Source organism: Agaricus bisporus, assembly GCF_000300575.1.
Source record: "Agaricus bisporus var. bisporus H97 unplaced genomic scaffold AGABI2scaffold_7, whole genome shotgun sequence".
NCBI classification, from domain to species: Eukaryota; Fungi; Basidiomycota; class Agaricomycetes; order Agaricales; family Agaricaceae; genus Agaricus; species Agaricus bisporus.
In genome coordinates this window covers 613-28,604 of record NW_006267370.1, presented here as the reverse complement: position 1 = coordinate 28,604, position 27,992 = coordinate 613, and the positions used below count along the sequence as shown (strand labels likewise).

The window sequence follows — 27,992 nt, the reverse complement described above, 5'->3', positions numbered from 1 at the left end:
ATTGCTACTTTTATTGAGCTTGTGCTTCCTACAACCCCAATTGCTCAGCTCCACCAACGTCCAGATTAAGATTTGTAAAAAGACATACCTGATCAACAAACTCTTGTGCCTCCTCCCTCTTGATAACTCGTATCGAAGAAACTTTCTGGTTATTGAACAATACGCCATAGAATTTGTCCGCTGTTACCAACATTTCCGGTCGGAAAGTCGTCACAATAAACTGCGCCGTCGAGGCCAAAGATTGGATCATAGAAGCAACAGCCGTTCGATACTGCGCATCGAGGTTGGCATCAATCTAAATAGCAGGGAAAGCATAAGCAACTAATATTCCTGTCCGTCAAGGCGTTCCCCTACCTCATCAAACAGATAGAATGGAGCTGGATCGCATTTCTGAATAGCAAAAACTGCAAAAAAGGGTAAGCATTTTCCTCAGTTTCACGAATGACAAAACCCTTCTCACCAGTTGCCAAAGCCACCAAGGACTTTTGTCCTCCAGAGAGCTGTTGAATACGTAGACCTTCATCGACTTTGGAATTAAACGACACCTTTTCATTTTTGGCTTATGAGACACTGATATACACTTCCTCAAAACGATTCGACTTACCTTGATAGACACACCAGTATAATTATCGATGCTGCTCTGTTGAGTCTCCTCAGCATCCTCATCAACCTCTTCATCTTGATCAATCCTTCTCTGGATAATCAATCTTCCACGTCCAGCCGGCACAAGCTTCTCAAAGACCTCCTCAAAATTCTTCGCCACCTGCTTGAAAGTTCTTTCTATAGCTTCATCTTTCCGTTGATCAAGCACTTGCACAAGATCCTCAATCGAGGCAGCCGATTTGTCCAATTCCTCACGCCGATTCAACAATTGGTCCCGTTGCTTGGTAAAGTTGCTATACTGTTCGAACGCCTTCTTATTGACGTGGGCAAACTTTTTCAAACCTTCATTGACCGTGTGCAACTTTTTCATAAGCTATAAACAAGAAAAGGTTGAGATGTGAGGTTCAGATAGAGCCAAGGTACCGAAGCTCACCTTATCCAGCCTCTCGTTAATATACTTCTCAAATGCTTCCTCCGGTAGGACACCCAAGTCCCTGATGCTCCTATTACAATCCTCTTTACGACTAGCGAGCATCTGTCGCTTGGCAAGATATCTCTCCGTCGTCTTTTGCTGCTTTGACATGTCCCTAGTATCTTCGGATTGCTGATTCTGAACCTTTTCCAACTGGGCCCGTAGCTCTTGTATATTCGTTGATGTTCTCTCAACTTCCTTTTCCATTTCTAAAGGATGATGAGTAAGGAAAACTATATCGCACATAATCAATACACCAACCTTTCACTCGACGAGTCAATGAATCGATCGAACTGTTGAGACCACGAAGCTCGCGTGTTCGAGACCCTAGATCATCGGCAGTCGTGGTTCCATCGTCAGCAGGCTCACCAAGAACTTCAAGTCTGGCCTGAATATCCTCTTCACGGCGCCTCAAACTTTCTTTAAGCTCGATTTCAATTGTATTTTTCTGACTTTCAAGCTGAAGAAGCAAATGAGCCGAAGCGTCTCTACAAGAAAAAGGCGAAAGCAAACCTGATTTTTCCGCTTACTCATCTCCAACATCTCTTTCTTCCGCCTCTCTACCTCCTTCCCCAAAGCGACGATAAGCTGCTCCTCCTGAACCGTAAGACCATTTGACAAAGGAGTGGTCAACTCATGATTATACCCAGCAATCCTCGTCTGAAGCGAATGACGCTCCATCTCCAATTCATCAATATCCATCTCCACTTTCACAATCCTCGCTTTCATACGTTCCTTTTCCCTCGTCAATACCATACCCTCCTCAGTCGATCTCTCTCTCTCCTCCCTGATATGACCCTGCTGTCCATTCAACACCGTAATCTTTCCAGCCAGAGTCGTAATCTCCTGTTCCAATCTCGAAATTGACTGTTTAACCTCGTCAGATCGTTTTCGGTCGGCTTCATATTTAGCACGCCAAGAAGTAACGTTCTTGATCCCTTCAATTCTTGATCGCCGTACGTCATGGTATCCACCAGTCAAAGCTCCTTTCCTATCAACCTTGTCACCATCTAGAGTAATCGTGTTGATACCATGACTTCGAACGTAAGACGCAGCAGTCGTCAAATCCTTGCAAACACATGTCTTCCCAAACACCTGCTGAAAAGCCTTTTCAAATCCGGGATCATAACGCAATCTGTCGATCAACGGCTCCGCATCGTCTTCATTTGGCGGAGGAGGATTACGAGGGTTAAGGCGATTAAGTGGCATAAATGTGACTCTGCCTGTCTTTTCTTTAAGCATGACATCCAGGACTCGAGACGCCGTCTCATCCGTATCAACTACGACATGAAATAAACTAAATGGTTTTTTAATTTCTTGATCGACGACAGAAGGACGACTACCTCACCTGTTTCCTGCAGTGAGCTCGACAGCAATATTGTACATCGGGTCAACGACCTCAAACAGGCGGTACAGTGGACCATACACGCCCGATAACCCATAGCGTTCAGCAATGCTGTCAACAGCGCGTAGACCTTGGCCGGTATCCTAAAAGATTATCAGAAATATTCCAATATAGAAGTATTGTAGATCTTTACCTTGTCCATCATACTAGCAAGGCCACGTTCAGCCGTCCTCAGCTCGTCGGCTGCACGTTTGACCAAACTATCCAATTTGGCATCCTCTCTCCAAAGATCCTTCCGTTTCTCCATATTCTCCATCTGCTTTTCCTTCAACGTCGAGATTTCTTCACTCAGCTCTTTCCCTCGCTTCCTCCCTTCCTCAATCCTGGTATGAAGCCCCGTTATCTGTTCCTGAAGTTCCATTTCCGACCTTCGGGCCGTTTCCAAATCAGCTTTAGCCAGCTCCAAAGCAGAAGCTTGATTAGCTTGGTAGTTGGACATGGAAGCAATTTCGTTTCGAAGATAAGTATCACGTTCAGCCTTGGTCCGAAACTTGGAGACCCGACCCTGCTTAGCAAACAAAGTAGATAGTTTCGTGCTCGCCTCGTCGAACTTGCGCTTTTCTGACGTCTCCAAACTCTTCTGGTCTTCCCATTGAGGTAAAAGTTCGTCTAATTCAGCCTCTTTTGCATCGATCTCTCTTCTCGTGTTGTCAAGTTCCGCCGCGAGTTCATCGCGTTTCCCTCCGGCGTTTTGTCCAGCCGCCTTCAAGTCATCGACCAGACATTCGAGTTCAGTCCTCGAACGAATGAAGTCAGTCAGCTCGGTTTGGGCGTCTTGACGAGACTGGTTGGTTGTTTCGAGTAAATGCGTCGCTTCAGAAATTTCTTTCTCGAGACTCTAAAGAAAATTCTGAGATATGGTGGCAAGGGTTAAAAGTAGAACAACGAACTTGCATCTCTTTTTCTCTATGATTGAATCGCTCTCTGCGCACATTCGCACCATGAAGTTCCGACTTTCGTTCATCTTCAATTTCCGCCAGAGTCTCCGTGACCTCTTCCAACTCCCGCTGGTATAACGCGTATTCGAGGCACCGCCTTTCCTTGTCTTTGTCTTGGAATTCCTTCAATTCTTCTTTTTCCTCCTCAAGTTCCTGCAGTCGAGTTTCGATGTACTCCAAGAGTTCGTTGATTTTTGTGCGCTTGGCGTCGGTTTCGGCCATTATGCGAAGCGATTCAGCACGCCTTTGCTCGTATACTTTGGTTCCCGCGACTTCTTTCAGCAGAGCCAACCTTTCGTGGTCCTTAGCATTGGTGAGAGCGGTGATCTGCGAGGAAATCAGTATTAAGAATCTACTTTCAGAAAGAGAGAACTTACACGCCCTTGAGGGACAATATAATATGGATTTGATTTGCTGAAACCAGCGCTCTCGAGGAGGTTCATAACGTCGGCCTTGCTTGCACTCTTGCGATCGAGACTGTATTCGTCCTTCTTCAGGCCAATAGTCCGGCGTATGACAACTTCGTCGTGACCAGTTGGAAAGCGATTATCAGAATTGTCGAAAACGATTTCAACTGCAAGAAAGAAATTCAGACTCTTGGGAAGCGAGACAGAGCTGATTTAAGCGCACCGTATGCGGAAAGTGTAGTGGTAGTTGAGACACCTTCATGAAGCAACGCTTGACGTTCCTCGCGAGACATAGAAGTGTAAGCATCGGACAAGACAAATCGAATGGCTACGATTGATATGAGAACAGAGTGGCAGCGCAAATGGATAGAGGAACGAACCAGCGAAAAAGTTGCTCTTGCCAGAGCCATTGCGACCGACGACGACGTTGTGGCGGGGCGAAAACGGTTCTATCTGCGTCTGGTCGCGGTCTGCAAGAGGATTAACCGGATGCTCTGTATTACAACGGCGACTTACACGATTTGAAGCCTTGGATAGTCAGTGTCTTGATGTACATCGCCCTTCAACAATTCCGCGTGACAAGCGCGACTACTATACGTCACGCGCCTCTGATCATGATGACTATAATTATCTACTGATACAAACCGAGTCTCTGCTCATGTATTCGTGGCTTCATTAGACTCTTCTATTTCTCCTTTGCCATCGGCCTCCTTAATCATAAGCTTCTCCCAAGACCCGAGCCCGAAAGCCCACGGCAACAAACGCCAGGCTTCAGCCGCGCCTGCTTCCAGAGCATCCCTCACAACTGATCTGCAATCATCACAAAAGTTGATTTCGGGACTTTTTAAAAGCTTCACAGTCACGAAAGGGCGTACGATGACGTTACCGGATGATTCAGGAGCATAAAGAAAGTTTTCGGCATCCTTCCAGGCCTTCTTGCAGGTGCTGCGGAACTTACAATGAGGCTGCGAGGAATGAAAAAGTCCAAACGTATGCATGTACTGGGTAGCGAGCAGGCGCCTATGTCCAACGAAGAGACGTCGTACGTTTTTCTCGTTGACCAATGGTGTGTTCGCCGGAAGGCTGTTGTCTGGATGGTTATGATAGTTCTGTACAACCATGGTTTCGTCAATCATTCAGAACGAAGGGTGTGTGAACGACGATGCATACTAAGATGTAGAGGTGGTCGTAGAAAAGGACAGGAAGGACATCGTCAGGAATAATCCCTTCGTCCACTACCAGTATTAACTCCGCCGAATGGTCCATTTCAAAAGGGCAAGGAGCCTGTCCCCTGGAACGAAAGCCCCACAGGGTAGAAGGGTAACATTGTCGAAGTCTCTGCTGGGCGTTGTACTCAAGGACAGGAAATTGATATTTTCTCCCTAGACGCAACATGGCTACAACCGTAGGAACAGGCTGTTGAGTTTGATTGAAAAATCTGAGAAAAATTGGTATGACGCCCTCGACCCAAGAACTTGGAGACATACACATTGTACAAAGCACCGAAGATGATAATCCAGTCACCAACGGAATCGCCAGTTAAGTTAATCACAGGGCATCCGTCAACAAGTTCAGAGGGTTTTTCAGGTGGTTGAGGAATGTCAAACATGCCAGCGAAAAAGAGAGAGTTACGCGAGAGTAAGGATTTGTGGACGCGGAAGCGCGTGGTTGCACCGTCTTCAACAACGTCGAGAACAATGTTTCCATCTGGAAAATAAAAATCACTGTAGACGTTCAAAGCTGGGGCTGCACCCACAGCCGTCTCTGAGTCTGAAGATGTCATGGTGGCAAATTATGAAACATTGAAACAGACAAGTGTTAGGATATCTCAGATAAGATTTGTTACAAACGCGTAACAGATAATCACGAGGATCACATCATGTGGGGAGGATGGACAAGTCACGAGATAGTAAAATGTTGCCTTCCGACTTTGACACAGCGTCTTCTCAACAATAGAGTTAAGCGCACTGAGTCACGAAATGTTGGTCTTGTAACATGGAATGAACTCCTCTATCAGCGGGAATCAACCAGTATTGTAATACAAAATTTATCCTAAAATTATAGATCAATAGTATCGGACTTGAAGTCGTAGTATCAATATCGAGTACTACATAATGATGCAAGATGATACAATGTCAAATCTAAAGTCGCTAACTTTTGATTCACCCACCCAAACCCTACTGGGGGGCCTAAAGAGCTGACCGAAGTTCTCGCTCAGAAGTGCTCGGGTAATTGTGGTATATTTTATACGAGAAATGAACATCAGAGAAAGTTGTAGGTTTAATTAGCTTGTTTGTTTTCACGATCTTCTGCTCTTTGCCTCCATTCAGCTCCTTTGTAAGTCGTCCAGATGCAAAGAATGCCAGAAAGAGAAACAATAAAGCCCCAGATGGTGTACATCCAACCTAGAAGACTGCGTCAATTGTCACATCTAGATTATTGGAGTGCGACTTACCATCACCCAAATGTTCCTTTTTATCAAACTCATGTAAGCAGTAACATTCAGGATAGAACTTCGATGACATACCTGCATCGGAACTGCGGTCTCAAGGCTGGTGAATGCGAGTATTCCACGAAAGAAAGTACTCGCGGCGACAGCCCCGGAAGACCTTCCGACATTAGCATCCACAATGTAGGCAAGCATACTGCTATACATCATGCTAAAATAGCGTATTAGCTTACCGTTATCGTTGAAGAGGAAAAAAGAACGTGCACAGAAAAAAAGCCTCCACCGAAGAGTATCACGATGACAGCAACAATGTGAGCATGGGCTTGGGTTACCCAACCACCTGCTATGACAAAGGCAGGGAAGAAGAACATACTCAGCATCGTGCTTTTCAACCGTACCTTATCGACCAAATGTTAGAACATGGATTACAAGGACGGTAACAGTGAGACATACTTCAGGATGAATTAGACCGCCATTCTCCGCCATCGTCCTACGCAACATGCGGTCGGACAATCTACCTCCAATTACACTCCCGAAAAGAGCCCCTGGATAGTGATTCCCAAATTATCACACCAAGTTACCAAGGTTAAGAGATATTCCAGAGCGCTCACCAACTCCATAAGCAAGTGATGTGAAACCAACCTTCCAAGCATCGTAATTATACCTTGATGTCAATGTCCGCGCGATCGTGTAGACAATGGTCAGCTGCCACGCGAGGACAATACCTGAGACGACTCTCGGTGAAGTAGATGAGAGAGAAACTGTAAATGGGACCTCACCAGTTGCAAAAAGCATTGCCAAATTGTTCCACCGACGAAGGATAAGATAAATCGGTTTGAGTGGATTGACGTCTCGAAAAGTGATCTTGATTTCCGGCGTTGGTGATATATCACCGTTAGCATCGGCAAAATCATGGCCCGACTTTGACTGGAGTTCAAAGTTCTCGGATGTCTGTTTCTGTTGCCGCTGTTTCACGATTGCCTGGTATGTCAAGCTCCTTTCCTTCCTGAAGGTGTCGTTGAAGAGGAGAAGAAACGCAGCGAAACAAATGCCGCCGATGATAGCACAAAACCAGAAAATCGATCTCCACCCAAATCCGGAAGTCAATCCACCTCCAAGAATAGGGCCAAGTGACTTTAAGCCAGTATAAATCGGGTTGTCATTTCATGTACAGTATACGACTTACTGGCCCAAGCAGTGGCGCCGTGTAATATAGCCCCATCTAAACTGGCAATGAAATCCCGTCATCGAGATAAATGGAATCGTGTAGCCTTACCTTAGTTCCGCGTTTGTGAGGTTCGTATATATCAGCAAGAGTTGCGGCCCCAACTGCAAGGAAAGCGCATGACCTTTTCATGGGCCGTAAACCCTTCCGGTTTATACTAGAGACATGATGACCACGAGACGCACCCCATTGCCTGGACGCATCTGAATCCTATCACACTTTTTCCAGTAGATTAAGACTCTCAAATATAAACGGCGAAAAAGCGAGGACTCACAGGCCGATGGATGGGCTTAGAGCAATAGCGATAGCGGCGACGGTAGAGAGGGCTAGAGCCAGTAAATAGACAATCTGATCGAGTTTATAGTAAATTGCGAAGATCAGGGCTGAGTGAAGTAGAGGCGCACTTTTCTACCCTTGATCTCACCGAGAGAGGTCCACGCAATCGGCATGAAACCTTGCACAAGCACAAAGAGCGAGAGACTCAAACTGAATTGGTCGCTAGTTGCAGGAAGATCCTGCTCCATTGCTTTGACCGCGGCTGCCAGGACATACCTGACTCGAATCCACAGAAACGGGGAGCAGTTCACAGATACGTACGATTCTGAATAGCAGCCACTATTCCAACACTCATTGACGCTGAAGAAATCAAAAGCAACACTGTTGTCTGAAACATATATGTCACATTCGGCTAGTTTCTCGGTGAGACGGAATTTGCGAGAGGCTGACCTTCTTCACAGCCGACCACTTGCGCGGATCGTTAGCCACTGGAGCGTGTTCAATATCTACCTCGCTCTGGACCCCCTGTCTTTCTGCATCGTTTTTGGGGAGTGATTCGATTTGGTCCATTATGCGTGGGGATTTCATTTTTATCAGGAGGCTCTCCTTGGGCTCTCTGCCGGTTTTATACTTGCCACTATTCTAATTTAGTGCCTAGCGAAAAGCAGGAAAGTCTTGTGGTGATCAAATCCGAGTCATGCTAATCCCGGTTTGTTCCCTCAGTCCTTCCCGAGGCTTCTGGGGAGTCAATACAGCTCCACATATCAGATGCAACACAATCATACAAAAAATATATGGTCAACCAGACAACGAGATAGCTCTTTAGGTTTTGAAACCCCACGTCCAAGCCACATGGGATCAAGCTACATGATTGGCATGAGGCGACTGCGGCAGCAGTATTTTGAGTGCTGCATACGGACTTGCGGTATTGGTACGGTGATAAAGAAATCCGGTTTGATCCTCAAGGCCTCAAGGCCTCAAGACCTCAAGCTCTCAAGTTTCACTCAGATTGTCTGCGTTAAGTCTTCAGTATCTCATGATCAGCGTCATCACTTCATTTTCACTTCTACACTCTGCCCGCTAATTTTGAACTAAGATGGGACTCCTAACGCAGAAAGCGCATATAGTTGGTTATTTGCTGACCGGAACATCACAACTCAGTTTCTAAAGTAACCTGGAACTCGAAATCATTGGCTTATATTTGTCGAAACTCTCGAATTTTTCGATACTTTGAACATGGTTCAATAGAAATAATCCGATCAGGCTGTTGGATTCGGCGCGACCAACATAAAAGTCCCCGCAATAGGATCTCCCAGTCCGACTCTAGCGGCAAAAGCGCTAATGTTGAACAAGCTGATTGGTGTTTCAGGCGTCACGACGGTTTGGTCATTGAACCCCTCAGGTTGTTCGAACAACAAGAAGATATACCTATGTGTATAGTATATAACATATGCATCAGTATTGATTCGTAATAAGACAATAGAAAGCGGACCTGTGAGCATCAGAACCGGCTGGAGGTGTGGGCTGCCTGAATTCACTAACAGCTGCCGTTGAATTGCTCAACATTCTAGCAGATCCTCGAGGGGAGAAATTCCCTCCCAGGAAATGACGAATTTGAGAAGATGTAGGCGTTTGAGGAGTCGGCGCATCGGGGTCAACTGAAGCAATGACAAAAGGACCGGGACAAGATGTGCCAGAAACCGCATAAGTAGGGGGACCGGCGGTGGCTGATCATGAAGGGAATCCAGTCAAGAGATGGATTAATCTTAAGGGGAGTTTAACATACAATCGCGACGAAGTTGTACGCCCGCATGAAGTGTTATGGGATCACTATCGCCCTGGGGGAAAGTTACTTGAAGCAGGGCAGTGGGTTCAAAATTGATTGAGAGGTCCTCGGGAATCTGATAACCAGAACGAACGTAAGCCATACTTTTAAGAAGCCGGAACGTTACTGAGATACTTACATTGGCGTCGGCGAAAGCTCTCCTAACATCCCTGATGCTGGTATCCTGAGCACCAACCAGCAAAGTGAAGAGCGATAGCAAAGTGAGGGATAGGCGCATGGTGTATAACACTGTGCTTAAGGTGGTTCGTAGGATAGGTATATATACTCCAGAGTCCAGACTACGCAGTAGTGCGTAAAAGAAGCCGTGCTCTGAGAAACCCAGGTAGTATGATAGGTTCAGGAATTGAGAAGACAGCTCCACGTCGGCGCTACTTTCTTTTCAAGGGTCGCCCTCTCTCATGTTGTTCGTGGTGAGAGAATGAAGTGATGAGCGTGAGTTAGCAAGTATCATACTAGGGACGAGTCGTGGTATCCATGCCAAGATAAATTGATTGATTGAAACTTGGCAGTGGGTATCTTCGCTAGTTCCCGAAGGAGACCTTCTTACCTATACTGACTCAGCAATTAAGCTGAAAACAGAAAGCTCTTCGAGGTTGAAAAATTTCCTTGGCAGCATAGCCAGCGAGGAACTATCCGAATAGCTATTCATTGCCATCATACAGACTAAATGATCTCCAATGCTTATGCATTAGGCGCGACAAACAAAAATGTACCCGCAATAGGCTCCCCCAAGCCAACTGCCCGAGCAAACTCACTTACATTAAACGAACCTCTCGGAGTATCGGCTCCAACAACCGTCTGTTGGTCGAACCCACGTGGTTGGTTCCATAGCATAAAGATATACCTGTTCAAAATTTCGCAGTCAAATCACAATCGAAGCCTGAAATGTTTGAACACGAAAAAACGAACCTATGAGCATCGGATCCAGCAGGAGGTGAAGGCTGCAAAAATTCGTCGATGCCCGCAGTCGAATTAGTGAGTCGACCGGTACGATCTAAATGGAAATCTCCGCCCAAGAAATGGCGTTCCTGGGCGACAGTAGGCATTTGAGGTGTCGGGGCATCTGGGTCAACCATAGTGATGACGAAGGGACCACTGTTCCGTAGACCGACGGCGTGGTAAATAGGAGGACCGGCGGTAGCTAAGTAACAACAGGAAATCGTGAGTTTAATGATACTGACACAAAACATGTTTAGTAAGTGCTAACAGTCGCGGGGAACTTGTTGACCGGCATGAATTGTGATGTCGTTTCCATCGCTTTCAGGAAAAGTCACCTCGAGAAGAGCGGTTGGGTTAAAGTTGAGTGAGAGATCTGCAGGAATCTACGACCGAAGATACTCGACGTTAATTGTGAGTCTGCAACCAATGGAAGCGCTTACATCGGCAGCCTCAAACGCTCGCTTCACGACACCGAGGTCTCTGTCTTGTGCTTTAATAGCAAGGACGAACAAAGACAAGAAACTGAAGGAGAGAGAAAGACGCATGATGTTCAGAAGGTTTAAATCCCTGATGTTACATTTGCGATTTGGAGAATATATACTCACTGGCAATCGCCTACTCCGTAAAAAGGCTGGGTTGTTATCAGAAGAACAGGTAAGATCGAACCAACGACGACAAGCTTCTCGCTCAGGAAGAACGCCTTTTTCATGCTATTTTTCTCTTGCAGATGCAATTATGGGAAAGAAAAATCAGCCACATGCATGGGCGCAGGACGAAAGCTGATACATCATCTTTCACGTCGCGTTCGTGAGAGTTGAATTCCAAGTAATCTGGGAATTTATCCCAACATTATCTTTAAAGGTAGCGACAGAGCAGGGCTGGAGCCATCCAGGTTTTGAACTTGCCGTTATGAAGACCAATGCTATGGTCGATGCAAGACAGATTTATGAAGTTCAATCCCGTCCTTGAGAACCTAGTTTTGCAAAACACACGGAGTAATTTCATCCATGGGATAAAAACGCAATTTTGCGAACATCCAAGTTCTTGAGATGACTTCCAAACTAACCGGAGTAGAGAAAAAAAACACCTCTTTGTCGAATCTAATACTCCAAATGACAAAGGCGACCAACAATAGATATCCTAACACCGTCCTCGTATTAGGTCTTCACATTCCAGCTATTTTAAGCGGCATTAAGTATAGATGAGTATATCAAAACAAAATATTGAACTTGCTTTTGTCCATTGAACCGCTGGTAGCCCTAAAATAAACGGCAAGATCAGAGTGTGATATAACGATCAGAATATGAATAAAACACACACATATATATATACATCTATATTAGATTTGACACCAGCAGGAAGAATTGCTGAAATCGAAGTTTGATTTGAGATTACTGAGCAACTAACACGGTCCTGGGAGCCATGCATTTACTCGAAGATTCTAGAGAAATCGACACTGTGAACGCTGGCCCAGGATCAATCAATAGACGTGAGCTCAATGGTAGAAAAAATGTTGTTGCGAGTCCAAAATTCGGGGTCGAATTTGAAGTCGGGTTCGAGGTTCGCGCTGTAAACTTGAGTTGCGGGATATTTTCAAATTATTCCGTATTCAATTTCATCGAATAGCTGGGAAAAACGTTTCGAGGCTCCATATGGCTCCAGAATTTGAGAATTTCATAATGGGAAAGTTCACACTAAGATCGAAGCCGACGTCAAAAGGTGAGAAAATAGTTTTCAGAACCATTATAGAACAAGATAGGAGGGATACTGGGTGATTGAGATCGACTGGCGCAGTCGCCAAGCCAGATGAATTCGCCAAGGGTACTTAGAAAGTATCATAAAAACGAACCAAGACTTCCTGCGAGCGAGCATTTGACATTTCCACCATTCTTTTCTCCTTCATCACGTCCTAAAACGAAACCATTCTCACTTGAAGCAAGAAAAGTGTTTTCTAGAACAAGTTCAAACTCTTCTTCTCGAGAATTGGATCGAGAAGATGCATAAACCTCCTCTGACACGGTGAGAAAATTGAAGGCGCTTCGGTGGAGTTGCGAGGGGGCAAGATTGGGCAGGGAGGACGATGGACGGTGAAGGAATTCTACTTGAGTGCCCAGAGTCGGGGCGTAGGGAGAGTCTAAGGAGATACTGCCTCGAGATGGATCACCTGCAGTGATTTTGTATACGCGGTCGACCTATGCAAAAGGATTATTTAAATAAAAAGGCAAGAACCGCAGAAAACATAGACAGTACCTTTCCACTCGAAGACAGTGCAGCTAGCGAAAACTGCTCCTCGTCTTTTAACCAGTCAGAGGCATGCGCTTTCAACCCCGATTGTTTGATTGCGGAAAGAAGCAGCTGCGTAGGATTCTTGTTATCGAGGGAATTGATCATATTTCCTTCACTCTTAGTGACTGTCATAACAGGACTAATCTTTGTCACATCGAGGAAGTCGACAGCAAGGCGTGTCTTCTGCTCGAAAACGAGACCGACAGCTCCAGAACTGAAGATTTCATGATTTTGGAACAAGGTTACGGGTCTACCTGTAACAAAGGGTGTGGACGAAGCTATGAGCCCGAGCTAGGAGTCGTCAGTCTCATGAGTTCGAAGAGTAAAAGCACCACAGACTTTGTTGACATTGGGTAAGTGAGGAAAAGATGAAAGAAGACCTTCTGGTTTAAGGTCGCTAAAATATATAACACCTTGAATGTGAGATGGGCTGTAGAAATTTAGCTTTGTATATGGGAAGTGAAGGACTAGTTACTTGCTCGATAGTTTGAAGATCCTCTGGCAATGGAACAGCCTTTTCGTCCCCCCAAACAAGAGTGTCATCATCCAGCGGAACTTCTACGGGCTCCGGCTCATCCTTCTTCCTAAAGGCGTGCCATCTCCCGACTTGAGCCTCATCCCTCCCCGGAATCGTCGATCGGAAAGGTCTGACCATCCCCGAATCCATAAAAGCCACAGCCAGCGACACGACATCCTGGTCCATTTTCACCTCTCCAATTGTCGTACCTCCAAGTCGGCCAGAAAGACAGCCAACAGTACGCGTCCGGTCGAACCTCGTGAGCTCATTCACAGCTTTTCCCAAATGCTCCGGGTCGGGTATGTTCGAAGAAAGTGCAAAGAGAAGAGTCAAGTCATGTCCGGCATACTGTTTAGCGAGGGTATTTATCCTGGAGAGGAGACGGACAGGAGAGCGGGAGAAGTACGTGGAAAGATGGAGAGCCATTCATGTTTCCGCTCGCGTATGTTTTTTTCGCACGCACTCTTGCCATGAACCAGGAACAGGTCGTCGATGGCAGCCACTATCTCTTCTGGGCAGCGTATGTCGTCAGCTGAAATCATCATCAATAATGTTCTAAATTACTTTGGTCAGCGTCCCCTCGATATGCATCCTCACAGCTTACTACTTTGGCAACAAAATCTACGCTCGTTACAGACTCAAGAAACACGGCATCGGTAAAGGCGGTGGGTGCCTTCCCCTCTGCCATCCTTTTTGCTTCCACTAACACTTGCTGAAGCTCCTGGGTTCCAAACCAACGTGAAGAAACTTCAAGTCACCCCAGAAATCGCAGAACGCCTACGCCGAGGCGAATACGTCAGCTCGGAAGAGATAGAAGCCGCAGTAGCTCGTGCGGACGCTGAAACAAAGAAACGACCTCCACAAGGCGTCATTGAAGTTGGTTTCGGTCCTAGAGAAGAAACTTCACAAGCTGACTCCGAAAAACCTGCGAATGAATGGTTACCGGATAACCTAACTAATCCAAAGAAGAGGGGAAAGGGTAAACGCAAATGATCTTATTAATCTCAATTGTAAGTGGATTACAGTTCAGCACGTATGCAATCAACTGATACACAAAGCAGACTAATAGTTAGACAATGGATATTTTGCACATCTAATCAGCCCATACAAACCTACCCGGCTGATTACGACTCTTGAATCGACTATATTCTCTCGGCGTCGCGGGTGAATTACTCACTATTGGTCTACATAAGTCACGTCTTCAGTGGATAATTTGGCCATGACGCATCATACATATCTTTGCCTTGTTTTGATTTTTTTCACCTCAACCTAGGGATCCTCATACAAAACTTTGGCAGTGATGTAATAATTTTAAACCCTCATCACCCTCCTTCCTACTCAGTTTTAATTAATGACTGCCGTCCACAGCTCGACTACTCGGGACTGCAGTATTCTTGGTCCTATTTCGGCTTCCAATAACTTCCTGTCTTTCTTCCTACTCGTGACTTGAACTACGCTGGACAGCGCTGAGGGTGATAGATATATGAACACAAGAACGACGAAGCCAAGAGGCTGAGGACAAATCCTGTGACAAGCTTCATGCAGAGAATGGTAATCATCAAGGATGTCGTCCTATTGAATTTTACAAGTCTGATGGAACGACTGGGTCGGTTGAGAGTTAGATATACAAAATAACACCATTTATGCAGCCATTTGAAATAGCTGATTGTATGGAACAAAAGGGAGGGGAGCTCGAAGTTGACTGAGCGAAAAAAAAGTAACCAGTAACAGGTGCCTGGTGACTACTATGGCTAACACCATTCAGAATCCGGATCGGGGGCAGCAGGTAGAATTTCCAGTATCGTTGCCGCTTGATCTGGAGCATGCCTTTCCGCCAATTCAACTACCTTCCGTTTAAGATTATCGGCCAATTCATCTAGCACGCTCTGCGAAACCCCGAACTGCGGGGGGTCCCATGAGAACATGTGTCCATGCGTTCCGGGAAGCTGCATAATCACTCCGTTGAAATCTAGCCCGAGGTGAGACGTCTGATAGTGACTGAAGCCCCGGACCTACCCGCCGTACTACCAGCAGACAAGGCTTGGCCTAACAAGGAACACATGTAGCAGCATTTCTTGCTCACTCCGATCAAAACCGGATCTGCCTATTTGAATGTTCGAGACCATATTGTGTTGTAGGATGATAAGAGTGAACAACGAACCATAAAAACCTCCTTTACTTCCTGTGGCTCTAGATTCGTTGTTCCATCTCTCGCCACCTTCGCTAGCGCCATCAAACCAGCTTCCGCATGTACACGAGGCGCCTTGACTGTTCCCTCCACCAGAGATTTCCTTAGCCTCTCCGCTTGCCTGTCCAACCATGTCGAATAAGCCAGTTCGGCCTTCAGTTGACCAATAATATCGTCCTGAAGCTCCTCCATTTGAGACAACGCCTCCGAAGAGTAGTCACTCAATGTAACAATTGAGGCTGATAACGGCTTCCCAAGTTTACGGAGAGCTCCAATGACGACGCGTGATGCGGTGATCCAAGCAGTAAGAGTACGCATATAGCGAAACACCTGTTCACCCTTGCCCTCACCAGGCATTTGTTGCGTTCCTCGCGCAGAAACTCAGCACCCTTAACAAATTGACGCGAGATCATGTAACGAACCTACAACTTCACAGCATTGTTAACAGGAATGGCTTGTCATGCTGAGGAGGAATTAAATACTTTCATCATCGTCATCGGCTAGATCTTCACTGTCATTAATTTTCAACTCTGTTTTCATTCCTGATATGCATATTGTGCTCGAAGCAATTCATGCCACATTGATGAGAACGTACCTGCGTCATTGTCTGATTGAGTTGTTCCTATAATTATTGTTTAAATTTTATTTATAGCAATGGAGACTCAAAAACCTTCGTCGGAAATGCCCCGGAGTTGAAAGTTGCGGCTGAGAGACGATTTAGTGATTATATAGTGAATCACATCATCATCGAGTATGCCTTCGAGTATTACCAAGACCTTGACAACAGCTTCGATATCCTCAAACCGTGTTTCCTTCAACCCTTTTGGTCGTCGTATTCTATGCAGCGAAGTTAAGAGGTCGGCTATACCACATATAAACATTTTAGCCGTTTCCACCGAGTTAAGAGTGAGGGCTGTAATGTGCACGTCCTTCAACACAATCATAAATTTTGAGGTCGTCGGTAGTACAATAGTGCGTGGATGAGACTCGATGAACTCCCGGTCCGAATCTGTGGGTTCCCAAGCTTTCATTGTCACCGTCGGACTCGTTTTCCATTCCCGTTCTATAAGTTGAACCCGATAGGACAATTTTCTGTGGCAGCGATGTATGAGCCAGCGAGCAACATCGAGGTGGTGGACTTCGGATTTGCGGCTCAGCTCAAGGACGCCAATAAGGTCCTTGACATGCTGTACGAATAGTACAGATTCATCACAGTCTCTAATCACAAGTTAACGATGCGACATTTACAATAGTCAATAAGACACACGCGGTCAAGAATCTGATCTCTCTGGGTTCGAATTTTGTGGCAGTGATACTTGTTGGTTCGACGTGAAAAGGTCGGTCTTCGGGAGAATCAGGCGAGTCCTTGGACATCACAATAACGGCGTTGGCCAGGTCCTGTTTAAGCTGTCCGGTGACGGCTACTACAACCCCGCTATATGTAATGTTTAACATTGTAGATATATGGGCCAAAAATGCCATGCTGTTAGACAAGCGCTGGTTCCCCGGCGATTCAAAATCTCGGAAATTCGCTTGAGAGAGGAGGGTAGTGAGGTATCGGATGGTACCATTGGTGGGAATACTTTGTGAGTGCATGATTTGACGAGATGGATGATATCGATGATAGTGCACAAATTGTGGCGAAAGCCAATGTCGCTGTCGCAGTTCGAGTAGTCACATGATAAAACGTCCCTTCTAAGTTCAAGTTGCAAGTAGGAAGGAAGAAAGTAAGTAGGTTAGAGAAGAAATGCAGAACTTCCGCCCCGGACTGCTGCTTAGCACAAATAGAGGCTGTCCAGTGGCTGTCCCCGAGGAAATAAAAAGAGACAAAATTGTCGGATCATTTGATGTGGTCGTCTCATCCGCCTTTCACAAGTTTGCAGCCTGTTGCCCGGGGTCCACAAAGACGTGCATTGAAGCGTCAGTGAAATCAAACACTCGAGAAGAGACGGCGCCATTTGATGCGCGAGGCCCGAGTCGATCACCGTTCCGCGTCTTTGCCAGTGCCGCCTTCCGCCTTCGTTTCCGCGGTCTCGGGCATAGAAATTTTGTCAATTCAACAAAAAAATTTGACGCCCTCGCGTTATTATCCTGCGTTACACGTTTGATAGAACGACCTGTTCGAGTGAAGCTAGATATACAAAGTAACCCATTTATGTATTCATTTGCGATATTAGATTGTATGGAAGACAGGAAGAAAGCTCGGAGTTACCGAATGAAGAACGAATACTACTTACTTAAACCCTGGAAGACCCGGAATGTCCTCAGACATGCGCATGTATGTAGTTTCTCTGTTCGAAGATGCAGGTGAAGACTGCTGGGTTCCTGTTTGATCTGGAGCATTCCTTTCTGCCACTTTAATTACCTGCTGTTTAAGATTATTTGCAAGCTCATCTAGGACGCTTTGCGAAACCCCAAACTGTGGGGGATCCCATGAGAGCATGCGTCCATGCGTACCGGGAAGCTGCATATTCACTTTGTTGAAATCTGACCCGAGATGAGACAATGGATAATGACCTGAAGCCTCCTAAGACTTACCGTCCTTATCGCCAGCAGATAAAACTTGTCTCAACACAGAACACATGTAGCAGCATTTCTTGCCGGCTCCAACTAAAATTGGATCAGCCTATTGAATATTCAGGACCATACTGTGCCATAAGATGATAAGAGTGGACGACGAACCATGAAAATCTCCTTTACCTCTTGTGACTTTATATTCATTGTTCCATCTCTCGCCACCATCGCTAGCGCCATCAAACCAGCTTCCGCGTGTACACGAGGTGCCTTGACTGTTTCCTCCACCAAAGACTTATCAAACTTCTTGACTTGCCTGTCCAACCATGTGGAATCAATCAGTCCCGCCTTCAACTGATCAACAATTTCATTCTGGAGGTCTTTCATTTGAGACACTGCCTCCCGAGAGTAGTCGTTCAGTGTAACGATCGAAGCTGATAACGGCTTCTCGAGTTTACGGAGAACTCCAATGACGATGCGTGATGCGGTGATCCAAGCAGTAAGAGTACGCATATAGCGAAACACCTGTTCACCTCTAGTCTCATCAGGGAATTGACTAGTTCCTTATGCATACCCTCAGCACCCTAGGAAATTAAGCGAAACCATGGAAACAGACCTGCAACTTCACGGCCATGTTAACAGCAATAGCTCGTCAAATTGAGGAAGAATCAAATACCTTCATCATCATCATCGTCCAGATCTTCGCTGTCATTCATGTTGAGCTCGGATTCCATTTCTAGTGAGAATAATCAGCTCAAGGCGTACAGGTCAAATCGGTGACATCACACCTGCTGATTGAGTGGTTCCTATAGTTTTTGTCAAAAATGATTCATAGTAACGAGGAATTAAAAACCTTCCTTCGTCGCATGTATTCCGGGGTTGAAAGTTGTTGCTGAGGGAAGACTTGGTGATGATATGATGAATCGTATCCTCATCGAGTATGACCTCAAGTGTCATCAAGATCATGAAAGCATCTTCGATATCCTCAAACCTGGATCCCTTCGACCTTTCGGCACCCAGCAGTTTATGCAACAAGTCTATGAGGTTGGCCATACCACATATAAACATTTTAGCTGACTTCACAGAGTCAAGAGTGATGGTTGTTATGTGCGCTTTCTTCAGCGCCACCTGGTATGGCTTCCCTTCCAAAATATCTAGAGTTCGTGCCTGCGACTCGATGTACTTCCTGTCCAAATCTGTGGGCTCCCAGACTTTCATTGTCGCGGTGGGACTCGTTTTCCATTCACGTTCCAAGCGTTGAAGGCGAAAAGACAGCTTTCTGTGGCAGCGATGGACAAGCCAGTGAGCAACATGCATGGGGTGAACCTCGGATTTGAGGCTCAGCTCAAGAACGCCGATAAGGTCTTGAACATGCTGTACGAATGATACAGGTTTATCATGGTCTCTGTGCACAAGATTAGAGTTTCTGGGTGAGTAATTATCATGTAAACACACTTGGTCAAGTATTGGATGTCCTTTGGTTCGAATTTTGTAGCAATGACACTCGTCGGTTCGATGTGGAAAGGTTCCTGACCGGAAGAATGATACGAATTCTTAGAGACAACGATAATGGCTTTGGCCCCGTCCTTCTCGAGCTGTCCAGTTACGGCTACTCCCAACCCGTTGGATACACCCAAACTTAACATTGTAGATATATGGCCCAAAAACCGCATGCCGCTGGACAAGTGCTTGCTTTTCGACGGTTCTGAATTTCGAAAATCAGTTTGAGCGAGGAAGGTGCTGAGGTATCGAATCGTCCCGATGGTTGGGATCGCTTGCGAGTGCATGATGCGCAAGACCCATTTGAAGAGATGGAAGACGATGCACAAGTTGCAAATTCACTGTGTCACGGAGTCACAAGATAAATCCCCCTCATGGCATACACTTACTACTGTAACGTGAGTCGGATATTGCTCTGTTGCATAAGTACATATCACATCCTATGTGACGAATACTGGAACTTGGATCAATAGTAGCGTAGGGCATGGTATCAGGCCTTTGAAAAAACGGTTGAGAGGCTCGTGCTCGGCTTTTGACTTTTACTAGGCCGAGTGACGAGGTATGATTCGATATATGAAAGGCTTCCTGTACACGAGACATAGCGGCCTAGCTTTCCTAGTATTATTTATCTCCTCACGTCAATTTTGCAACGCATAGATTGCGGGAAGTATATGAGACATGCAGCGAAAAGTGTTCTTCAGAGAAAAACTCCAACTCATGATATAAGTTCAACGCTTTATCGGTTTGTTTCCCTAAAATCTTGAAGAACGTTGAAGTCATGGGCTAGGTTTACGGAATTGAGGTATTAGAGACGGCCGCTTCCAATTTTCAAGGTTATTCAGCAACTTTCGAGAGAGTAGGCACCATTTTCTTGAGCTGTTGCCTCGCAAAAGGTCGGATATAGCTGATTAAACTATGCCAGACAGGATGTGTGGAGAGGAGCCACCCATAGCTCGAGAATACCCAACAAAAAGACTCCACCACGCTCATGAGGCGTTTGCGGTGGCGGAAAGAAGAGGCAACAACGAACCAAAGCAACAGAAAATGTGAATTAATGTCAGAGAATCTGTGGTCAGAGTTTGGAATAAGGGAAGGGTGAACAGTAAGCGATAGATTTCCCAATTTGCAAGTGGATGAAAGTATACAATTCACACAGCAGATCTTGGGATAGATAATGCATACCATTGACCGGTTGATATACCCCCTACTTGAATGTATGTGCCTGATTACCGCCCTTGAATTCACTATATGCCCGTGGCGGCGCAGGAAAATCGCTCGACTTCGGCCCACCTAAACCAACTAATCAGCAACCATTCAGCCACGAAAAAAAATGGATGGCTCAAACCTTTCGCCTTTTTCTGTCTCTTTTTCACAGGTTTCTTCGCCTCCACCTCGGGATTTTCATCCAGAACATTCGGTACACTGGAAAAATCGAAACCCTCTTCACCCTCCTTCCCATCCGATGTTGACCTGTTATTGTCCACAACCTGACTACTCGAGCCCGCAGCCTGAGTACTCTTCGTTCGTTTTCGCTTCTTCGTCTTCGACTTTCCAACAACCACAATCGTGTCCCTTTCTTTCTCTTCAATAACAGTCGCCTTTTGACGTTGGGCAGCCGGAATATAAGGTATTTCGACCTGCATGCCAACCACGTTTCCGTCTTCCTCTTTGCTCGTTACTGTGCTAGATACCGCGGCTGTCTATAGGAATATGAACTTAATAATGGCGACACAGTGAGGGTGATTTGACGAACCTTGGGTACGGACGGCATAATAACCAATGTGCTATTGATTTTAGTTACCAACTCCTGAAAATGCGAATTTTGTGATACATCTTCTTTCCCCGGTACCACACCCGTATTTGCGATGTTCCCAAATAATGCGCTACGTGCAGCCGCATAGTCTGACGTGGTCGTTGCAGCAATTGTTGCGTTTTTAGTTTTTTTGCTGAACAGAGATGACGGTGCTGTGAGCATCTCATTTATTTCATCTGTGCCTATGAAATGGTTAAGTATACAGTGATGGGAAAGAAAGAAATTTTAGATAACTGACCCCATAGCTTTTCATTCGTTTCAGCAAAACTCTCCTTCACCTCCTTCGACTCGCTTATTTCGTCTACTTTCTCGTCCTCCTCCTTTTCTCCTTCCTCGTTCTCAGTTCCTTCCTTCACCTTCACCTTCGCTTCGCCACCACCACCATCTCCTCCTCCCAAACTACGCTTCACAGCATCCCTAACAACATCCAACAACTCTTTCGCTCTCCTCTTAACCACAACCGGCACAGAACTCCCAAACAACCTCAACAAATTCCCAAGATCCCCAGGTGGCGCCTCCGCAATTCTAAATAAATATTGATTTGGTAAAACATACCTCGTACTCTCATCTTCTTCTCTCGAAACACTTTCGCGCCACCAATGTACAGCTCGATACACAGCTTTCTGCATTTCGGGAACACTGTGCCCTTCATCAGATGATGACTGATAAGAAAATGAAAGCGCGGTAAACAATGGTTTATTCCACTTTCTCGCCAAAGTGTCCCACCCATTTGATCCAGTTCCGGATGAACGGTCATAGACTTCTTTTACATATACACGAAGACATGTTTCAGAAGAACGAGTCAGAACATGGTTGATTGATGCGTGAAGAGGATTTTTGGAAGCATGTGCTGTTGGTGGTGGTGTACGAAGGATACTAGCGGGGGGTGTGGATAAAGAGGTGCTCGCGTTTGGAGGAGACGATGAACGTGATCGAGAGGCTGGCCCGCCCCGGTCCAGGAGGGCATTACGAAGGTTATCATAGATGAAGAGTAGAAAATGTGTATCCGAACGAGCATATTCGAGCATTTCCTTAGGAAGTGGCCTGTCAAATTAGAGTTTTAACTACTGCTTGTCGAGAAAAGAGGTATTACAAACCGAATACGCCAATCTGCAAGCTGATAACGCTTGTCAGGTATGTAGTCACAATACATTTCCAATAAATTTGCGAGTCCATGTCGAGGAAATTCTATCACCAAAGAAATCAACAGAATGAATAAAACACGTTGTTGAGTAAAACGCACCAAGCAACTTGGACGCATGATATGTATCAAACAGATTCACGACGTAAAGGTTGAAGTCCTGCTGCAACCATACGATATCGCTCTCTGCGCCATGGAAAACTTTCACGATCTTAGGATCTGTAAACACCTCATTTAATACCTCCATCTCATCCCTCAAAGCAATAACATCGACGACAAAGTCTTCTTCTCGAGTACTAATTTGCATCAAACACAGGAAACCAAGGTATGTACGATAGCTGTGATGTTCCAAGTCCACGGCAATTTCGGAAGCGGCGCGAAGTTTGGTGAGCATGTTTTGAAGGCCATCGGGATTTGAGATCCAAGAATATGGTGTCTCTGCGAGTGAAGCAGGAGGGGACGGGTTCGCAGGGGCGTACACGTGGGAGGGATAGGTTATATGGTTAATCTCGTAGCGGTATGGATGATTAGCTCTGTGAGATGCATTAGCGTGGATAACGGAAACGAATCAAAGCAGGCGTACATCACAGTCGTATCATCGTCCGCGTCTGTGTACACATGACCTAGAGGCACCAGTGCATTGTATTTGTGGGTGAGAGAAGGATACCACGGTGCATCGTCGTTGTCCGCTTTGTATTTAAACGAGAGCTGAGGCTTTGGGAGCTGCGAGGCGTGGTGTATAGCCGGGTCGAGGGCGCCCTTGTGCGAGCCGACTTTCTGCAGGAGTATGAGATTCGCAGGTACATGAAAAGCGAACATTCTTACTCGTTTTTGTGGCGCAGGAGGGTTTATGGAAATTGCAGGAGCCTTATTCCGACCTAGAATTTGATCTAGGCAAGAGTCCTATGATCCGTTCTCAATGGCGGAGAAACCCATAAGTCAATCACAAGACTCACTGTGCGTTCGAACAACTGATCCATGACATCCACAACCAGTGAATGGAAATTATCGGCGACATCATCCTGGTCCTCCAATTTCGTCTTTCCCTTTCGATTTCCTTTGGCAGCCTGTGGGTTCACAGAAGACGAGTATTGGAGAAGTCTGTTGGTGAGGTTCAAGACGCGAGAAGAGACGGCGTCGATGTCGTGCGCGAGCCCCGAGTCGATCGAGCGGTAGAAACCTATGTCTGCAGGGAGCCCAGCAGCGGTGCGCGTCGCTGCCAGCGCTGCTGTCTGCAGTTTCGTGCTCTCGGACATGACAATGTCAATTCAAGAAGAATCAAGAAGAAAAAAATGACGTCACGTGTCATTATCATGTTCAGAATACTGAGCGAACTTGTGTACGCATCATGCACTCACAAACGATCTCCTTCATCAGGACTAGTCGATACCTCACTACCCTTCTCGTTGGGGTAGATGTCCAAGATTCCAGACTGATATCGAGGGAGCAATTGCCTATGAGCCGCACGACATTCCTGAGCCATACATCTACAACGTTAGATATGGGAACGAAGGCTGTTTTATCTGCTTCAGCACATAAATAAAGAATGAGAAATACATCCTACCGTGACCATGAAAGCCTGTGAGTCCACAGATTTGGACAGAAGATTCATCGAGTCGCCCGGTGCACGCATCGTTAAGACATCAACATTTAAAATCTTTCGAACAAAGCGCACATAACAACCGCCACTCTTAATTCCGTCGAATCAACTATCTCAGAGCGCTTACGACAAAGTTTTTATTTCTCGTTACTATGACTTGTTTTTTACGGTAACTATTTTATGAACGATCTAACCAGACCGAGACGCATGTACGTTCTGATTAATCTGGCCTAAGAATTTCGCTGGGTTCATTTTATTTGTGTGGCTATTGGATGACTTTCCATAGGATTTAGAAATACAGAATATCTTCTAAACTCTATTTTTTTGAAACCCCGCCGCTGTTATTCTAGTTTAGTGAACCATAGGCACTTGGAATAAACAATAACTAATAAACAGTGATAAAAATAGTAAGGGATCGTACGGGATGGATATCAAACCCGATTAAATACCATCAATTTCCCAAGCCGGTGCAGTGACAGATACCGCTTCAACGACAACAGCGACGATGGCTTTTTTCTTATCTTTTTTGAATCACGATTTATTATGCCACAATGCCATTCTCGAAGACAATCCGTGGTACTTATACTAAGTCTATCTTACTAATAAACAACATCAAAGACCATAAAGAAGAAGGATAGGCGAAGTGAGGGCTGTGAACATCTCAATGATCATCCAACCCGATTTTCGGCTTTGCGTGCTATCTGGACGAAAGTGAAGAGAGGATGTAGGGGACAGGACACGTGGGTGCTAGTGCAGTGGTTGGCCTTGCAGCGGCAATGGTTTCGATGTATTCGAAGCTTTGAGCAGACTGTAGAGGCGGCGGATTGGCTACACCCAGTGTAACTGAATCACACCTCTTTTGGTGCCTATCACACTCGGTGTGCTGCCGCCGCGTGCACCTCTTCCTCTTCTCTCCCCTGCAGATTTGTATGTATAGGCATCACAGTACATGTTATCTTCGAGGATGTGTTATGACTTATCTTTGAGAATGCAGAGATGTCATGATGATGTGGATACTGATATTGATTCTCTTAGTAATAGATCTGAATATAACGGGATTCCAGAGATTTCATCTCACAAATGACGTGAGTGAGGTAATATTCCTCGCTCAAAGTCGCTCAAAGGTCGGGGACGGGGACATGGAGACCTCTTTCGGACGCCAGTCTGGAAAGAGGTCGGTTTAGAGATCCGCTAATGTAGTTACCCGATTTAGTCACCGGCATGTCCGGCAAGGACCCTTAACGCACTTTAGAAAATATTTCTGTATTTCTAAATGCTATGGAAAGTCATCCATTGTCCATCTCGACATCAAACTTCTCATTACAGTGGGAAACAGGGTGGAAAATGATGCTGGTTGCCTGTGAGGACAAGGGTAGAGATAAGAAGGCCGACTTGAATAGTCCTCATCCAACAGAGAAAATTCCATGTGGTTGGATTCGTCAAGATGCATCATTGGACACCAGACCAGACGCAGAGACGCCGCAATATGTCGTCGGCACCCGATTTCTTTTGCCGTGTGACAATCACGCACACACGAGGCTCTTGGACCTATACCGCCATGTCACGCGGTAAGACCCACCCCGGGTCTAAGGATTGTCGCCCAAGACAATCCTTACCTACCTACCCACCTTAACCTAGGCCAAGCCACATCGTCATATAAACAGGACGAAGCCTCCACCCCATATAAAAAACACACGAAGGGCCGACTACACCACATACAAAACGTGGCCTCTTAGGTCAAACTACTTACGTCCAAAAAACACGCAACTCGCACAGACCAATACCCCCCAATATAAAATAAAAGCATGGCCAGACACTACTACCCATGTCAGGTTCTGCCTATCTAACGAGAACCCCATCCATCGAGCTCGAAAGGGAATCAAACGCGGCTTTCTCTGATTACTCCCGCGATTCCTCCCCGACTCTGCTAGAGGTCTCTTTCTCCCTACCCCCTGACACGCAGCACTCGACACCCTCAACCCCAATCAACGCCGGTCAGTATAGCAAATAAATCATCCCCCCCTTCTCCTAACAACCCGCTACCAGACAAATCCCTAAAAAGACCTGGAGACTTTCTGGACGAACTAGCCGCTCGAGACAAACCCAACAAGAACGCGCGACTACTCCCTCCCCCCATCCCGACCATGTCCAGTCCAATAACAAACGGGGTAAGCGCATCTATGCACGCGCCCACCCGAGAGTCACCCCCTACACCTCCAAACGATATAAGCATGGACACAAACGCCCAACGGGAAATAGATCCCGCCTCCGAAAGGAGGATCACCAACAGCCGCATCACTATACGCGACCTGGTATACACGGCCCCCCCAGAAGGAGGTTTCCCCACTCCCCAAATCACTAAATCGGTTTTCCACGCCCAATCCGCCCAATTCCGCTCCCTGAGCGAGGTACTCCCAGACCATAAAATCTGGATAAGACCTTGGGGAATGCGCTTCACAACGAAGATGCAGAACCCTCGTCAAAGCATCCTCAAAACACTCATGGACTTCTTCGAACATGACCCTAACAACACCCTCTCCCTCACCCAACCCGACCCCGACAAAAAACATGAAAACAAGCCTGACGGCAGCCCCTGGAACTTCCTCCTCAGTGGCCTCACTGAGAAAGAATACACGATGGCCATCAACACCGGTGTAATAGCCTCCAAACAATCCACTCTCTTCATCTCCCCCTTCATACAATCTATCCCAAACTTTGTAATGATGCTGACAGGCATTACCTTCGATGAAGGAAGGATAAATGAGGCTAGAACGGCAACAATCGAAGCGATCCACAGAACACTCTCCACTGAGCCGCAAATTGCTAAAGCCCTCACGAACCGCATTGTAAACCCGGCCCTAGCTCAGGTAGAATTCGAAGCTTTCCTTGCGAACATCACCGCGATATACACCCCGGTCCCCAACTCCGACCTAAACTACTGGCGCATCAACTCGAACAACATGCCAAACTTCCTCTCAATCGAAGACTACAATGACTTTATTACCTCTTTTATCAATATGAAGTTCTTCACCGGCAATTTTGGAACAGGGGAATTCCCCAAAAGGGGAACAAACATCAACTGTGGCCTTTGCAAATCACGCGAACACCACTCCGACAACTGTCCCTTCCCATCTACTCTAGGATGGATGACCCCCCCGGATGAATCGTTTCTCTGGACAGACCCGGAGGAGAGGAAACAAGCTCGAGGAGGCCCTAATAAGAGAGGCAAGAAAGGCAGAGCTTCACAGTATAACGGGCCATACCATCGTCACTCCTGATCTCGTCCCAATCATACTAAACCATCCCAAGATTATCTTTTTAATCGTAGTCATCCCTCGTTAAATGCCACACAGTACTAATTTTGTTCACTCAATATCAATATATCCTGCGTACTCCGCCCCTAGCCTAACAACACCCCCCACAAAACAAAACTAACAAAATGAAAATATAGACGTGAATACACACAAGACCGCTCCAACCGTCTATCTCACTTCCTTATGCAAGCTCTGCGTAAACCTACTCCCCCCAGCTGGTCAAGGGATTGCCCACTCCCCCCCAAAAAAAGGGTAAAGGTCATGCTGGCCCTTCAAAGCCACACGTCTCTGGGAATTGGCTACCCCCGGTCCTGTAACTCGCCACTACATGAAACAGTACACCAAATACAGAAACAGATTACACTCGAACGGCCCCGTGCCACCCAGCGTTTACCAGACTTTCACCAACCCCACAAACCATATACTACCTAGCTAGAAGTAGTAAACCATGCAAACAAACACAGACAACGCACCACAACCAACCCCTGCCCCAAGAAGGCAGCGAAAATCGAAATCCTCCCCCCAATACCTAACCAAACCACAGAAAAACACTAGGGCG

At 46.2% G+C, this 27,992-nt stretch overlaps 11 protein-coding genes across 11 annotated transcripts; 2 read left to right on the top strand and 9 right to left on the bottom strand.

Annotated features, from left to right (window-relative positions):
• Positions 1 to 4: 4 nt before the first annotated feature.
• AGABI2DRAFT_206585 (hypothetical protein) lies at positions 5 to 4,381 on the bottom strand (the record flags this gene model as incomplete). The annotated part of the gene is made up of 15 exons (XM_006462249.1): positions 5 to 28; positions 89 to 295; positions 355 to 404; positions 461 to 545; positions 605 to 976; positions 1,037 to 1,284; positions 1,337 to 1,535; positions 1,589 to 2,372; positions 2,424 to 2,563; positions 2,614 to 3,318; positions 3,371 to 3,745; positions 3,796 to 3,992; positions 4,049 to 4,153; positions 4,206 to 4,295; positions 4,342 to 4,381. The coding sequence occupies 15 exons, from the start codon at positions 4,379 to 4,381 to the stop codon at positions 11 to 13; spliced, it is 3,615 nt and encodes a 1,204-aa protein (XP_006462312.1). The 3' UTR covers positions 5 to 10.
• Positions 4,382 to 4,481: 100 nt separating this feature from the next.
• AGABI2DRAFT_119159 (hypothetical protein) lies at positions 4,482 to 5,608 on the bottom strand (the record flags this gene model as incomplete). Its single annotated transcript, XM_006462248.1, has 4 exons — positions 4,482 to 4,770; positions 4,828 to 4,934; positions 4,996 to 5,263; positions 5,313 to 5,608. The coding sequence occupies 4 exons, from the start codon at positions 5,606 to 5,608 to the stop codon at positions 4,482 to 4,484; spliced, it is 960 nt and encodes a 319-aa protein (XP_006462311.1).
• A 497-nt stretch (positions 5,609 to 6,105) lies between these two features.
• On the bottom strand, positions 6,106 to 8,345 carry AGABI2DRAFT_72269 (hypothetical protein; the record flags this gene model as incomplete). The annotated part of the gene is made up of 14 exons (XM_006462247.1): positions 6,106 to 6,230; positions 6,281 to 6,296; positions 6,353 to 6,502; positions 6,535 to 6,672; positions 6,728 to 6,819; positions 6,886 to 6,999; positions 7,054 to 7,408; positions 7,461 to 7,496; positions 7,551 to 7,623; positions 7,685 to 7,717; positions 7,774 to 7,847; positions 7,904 to 8,037; positions 8,097 to 8,163; positions 8,226 to 8,345. The coding sequence occupies 14 exons, from the start codon at positions 8,343 to 8,345 to the stop codon at positions 6,106 to 6,108; spliced, it is 1,527 nt and encodes a 508-aa protein (XP_006462310.1).
• A 595-nt stretch (positions 8,346 to 8,940) lies between these two features.
• Positions 8,941 to 10,046, bottom strand: AGABI2DRAFT_193513 (hypothetical protein). The gene is made up of 4 exons (XM_006462246.1): positions 9,740 to 10,046; positions 9,562 to 9,676; positions 9,268 to 9,502; positions 8,941 to 9,203 (listed from the first exon to the last, which is right to left on the bottom strand). Exons 1-4 carry the CDS (start codon positions 9,836 to 9,838, stop codon positions 9,035 to 9,037), a joined length of 618 nt encoding a protein of 205 aa, XP_006462309.1. The 5' UTR covers positions 9,839 to 10,046; the 3' UTR covers positions 8,941 to 9,034.
• Positions 10,047 to 10,187: 141 nt separating this feature from the next.
• AGABI2DRAFT_137057 (hypothetical protein) lies at positions 10,188 to 11,290 on the bottom strand. The gene is made up of 5 exons (XM_006462245.1): positions 11,180 to 11,290; positions 11,001 to 11,118; positions 10,829 to 10,943; positions 10,531 to 10,762; positions 10,188 to 10,465 (listed from the first exon to the last, which is right to left on the bottom strand). Exons 2-5 carry the CDS (start codon positions 11,103 to 11,105, stop codon positions 10,303 to 10,305), a joined length of 615 nt encoding a protein of 204 aa, XP_006462308.1. The 5' UTR covers positions 11,106 to 11,118; positions 11,180 to 11,290; the 3' UTR covers positions 10,188 to 10,302.
• A 724-nt stretch (positions 11,291 to 12,014) lies between these two features.
• AGABI2DRAFT_186280 (hypothetical protein) lies at positions 12,015 to 13,789 on the bottom strand (the record flags this gene model as incomplete). The annotated part of the gene is made up of 5 exons (XM_006462244.1): positions 12,015 to 12,469; positions 12,567 to 12,752; positions 12,811 to 13,137; positions 13,186 to 13,276; positions 13,326 to 13,789. The coding sequence occupies 5 exons, from the start codon at positions 13,787 to 13,789 to the stop codon at positions 12,386 to 12,388; spliced, it is 1,152 nt and encodes a 383-aa protein (XP_006462307.1). The 3' UTR covers positions 12,015 to 12,385.
• Positions 13,790 to 13,821: 32 nt separating this feature from the next.
• Positions 13,822 to 14,517, top strand: AGABI2DRAFT_193510 (hypothetical protein). Its single transcript, XM_006462243.1, has 4 exons — positions 13,822 to 13,883; positions 13,937 to 14,028; positions 14,082 to 14,373; positions 14,425 to 14,517. The coding sequence occupies exons 1-3, from the start codon at positions 13,834 to 13,836 to the stop codon at positions 14,354 to 14,356; spliced, it is 417 nt and encodes a 138-aa protein (XP_006462306.1). The 5' UTR covers positions 13,822 to 13,833; the 3' UTR covers positions 14,357 to 14,373; positions 14,425 to 14,517.
• Positions 14,518 to 15,114: 597 nt separating this feature from the next.
• Positions 15,115 to 17,147, bottom strand: AGABI2DRAFT_119155 (hypothetical protein; the record flags this gene model as incomplete). Its single annotated transcript, XM_006462242.1, has 8 exons — positions 15,115 to 15,332; positions 15,380 to 15,467; positions 15,525 to 15,919; positions 15,974 to 15,979; positions 16,034 to 16,093; positions 16,147 to 16,173; positions 16,222 to 16,769; positions 16,819 to 17,147. The coding sequence occupies 8 exons, from the start codon at positions 17,145 to 17,147 to the stop codon at positions 15,115 to 15,117; spliced, it is 1,671 nt and encodes a 556-aa protein (XP_006462305.1).
• Positions 17,148 to 17,784: 637 nt separating this feature from the next.
• AGABI2DRAFT_119154 (hypothetical protein) lies at positions 17,785 to 19,852 on the bottom strand (the record flags this gene model as incomplete). The annotated part of the gene is made up of 7 exons (XM_006462241.1): positions 17,785 to 18,038; positions 18,090 to 18,177; positions 18,234 to 18,628; positions 18,682 to 18,687; positions 18,742 to 18,801; positions 18,854 to 19,470; positions 19,521 to 19,852. The coding sequence occupies 7 exons, from the start codon at positions 19,850 to 19,852 to the stop codon at positions 17,785 to 17,787; spliced, it is 1,752 nt and encodes a 583-aa protein (XP_006462304.1).
• Positions 19,853 to 20,701: 849 nt separating this feature from the next.
• Positions 20,702 to 24,152, bottom strand: AGABI2DRAFT_186278 (hypothetical protein; the record flags this gene model as incomplete). The annotated part of the gene is made up of 10 exons (XM_006462240.1): positions 20,702 to 20,855; positions 20,911 to 21,265; positions 21,319 to 21,560; positions 21,617 to 22,228; positions 22,307 to 22,422; positions 22,476 to 22,566; positions 22,622 to 23,052; positions 23,103 to 23,422; positions 23,476 to 23,766; positions 24,084 to 24,152. 10 exons carry the CDS (start codon positions 24,150 to 24,152, stop codon positions 20,770 to 20,772), a joined length of 2,613 nt encoding a protein of 870 aa, XP_006462303.1. The 3' UTR covers positions 20,702 to 20,769.
• Positions 24,153 to 25,944: 1,792 nt separating this feature from the next.
• Positions 25,945 to 27,397, top strand: AGABI2DRAFT_143929 (hypothetical protein; the record flags this gene model as incomplete). The annotated part of the gene is made up of 2 exons (XM_006462239.1): positions 25,945 to 26,113; positions 26,166 to 27,397. The coding sequence occupies 2 exons, from the start codon at positions 25,945 to 25,947 to the stop codon at positions 27,395 to 27,397; spliced, it is 1,401 nt and encodes a 466-aa protein (XP_006462302.1).
• Between the last annotated feature and the right edge of the window lie 595 nt (positions 27,398 to 27,992).

Excerpts from the sequence above, each read along its gene's own strand:
- AGABI2DRAFT_193513 (XM_006462246.1), bottom strand. The coding sequence starts at position 9,838 with ATGCGCCTATCCCTCACTTTGCTATCGCTCTTCACTTTGCTGGTTGGT. Across the intron at positions 9,503-9,561 it reads CGTACAACTTCGTCGCGATT|CCACCGCCGGTCCCCCTACT; the intron begins GTATGTTAAACT and ends CTTCATGATCAG. Across the intron at positions 9,204-9,267 it reads GCCGGTTCTGATGCTCACAG|GTATATCTTCTTGTTGTTCG; the intron begins GTCCGCTTTCTA and ends CTATACACATAG.
- AGABI2DRAFT_193510 (XM_006462243.1), top strand. The coding sequence starts at position 13,834 with ATGAACCAGGAACAGGTCGTCGATGGCAGCCACTATCTCTTCTGGGCA. Across the intron at positions 13,884-13,936 it reads CACTATCTCTTCTGGGCAGC|CGTCCCCTCGATATGCATCC; the intron begins GTATGTCGTCAG and ends TACTTTGGTCAG. Across the intron at positions 14,029-14,081 it reads ACACGGCATCGGTAAAGGCG|CTCCTGGGTTCCAAACCAAC; the intron begins GTGGGTGCCTTC and ends CACTTGCTGAAG.
- AGABI2DRAFT_137057 (XM_006462245.1), bottom strand. The coding sequence starts at position 11,105 with ATGCGTCTTTCTCTCTCCTTCAGTTTCTTGTCTTTGTTCGTCCTTGCT. Across the intron at positions 10,944-11,000 it reads GAGCGTTTGAGGCTGCCGAT|ATTCCTGCAGATCTCTCACT; the intron begins GTAAGCGCTTCC and ends CTTCGGTCGTAG. Across the intron at positions 10,466-10,530 it reads GCTGGATCCGATGCTCATAG|GTATATCTTTATGCTATGGA; the intron begins GTTCGTTTTTTC and ends AATTTTGAACAG.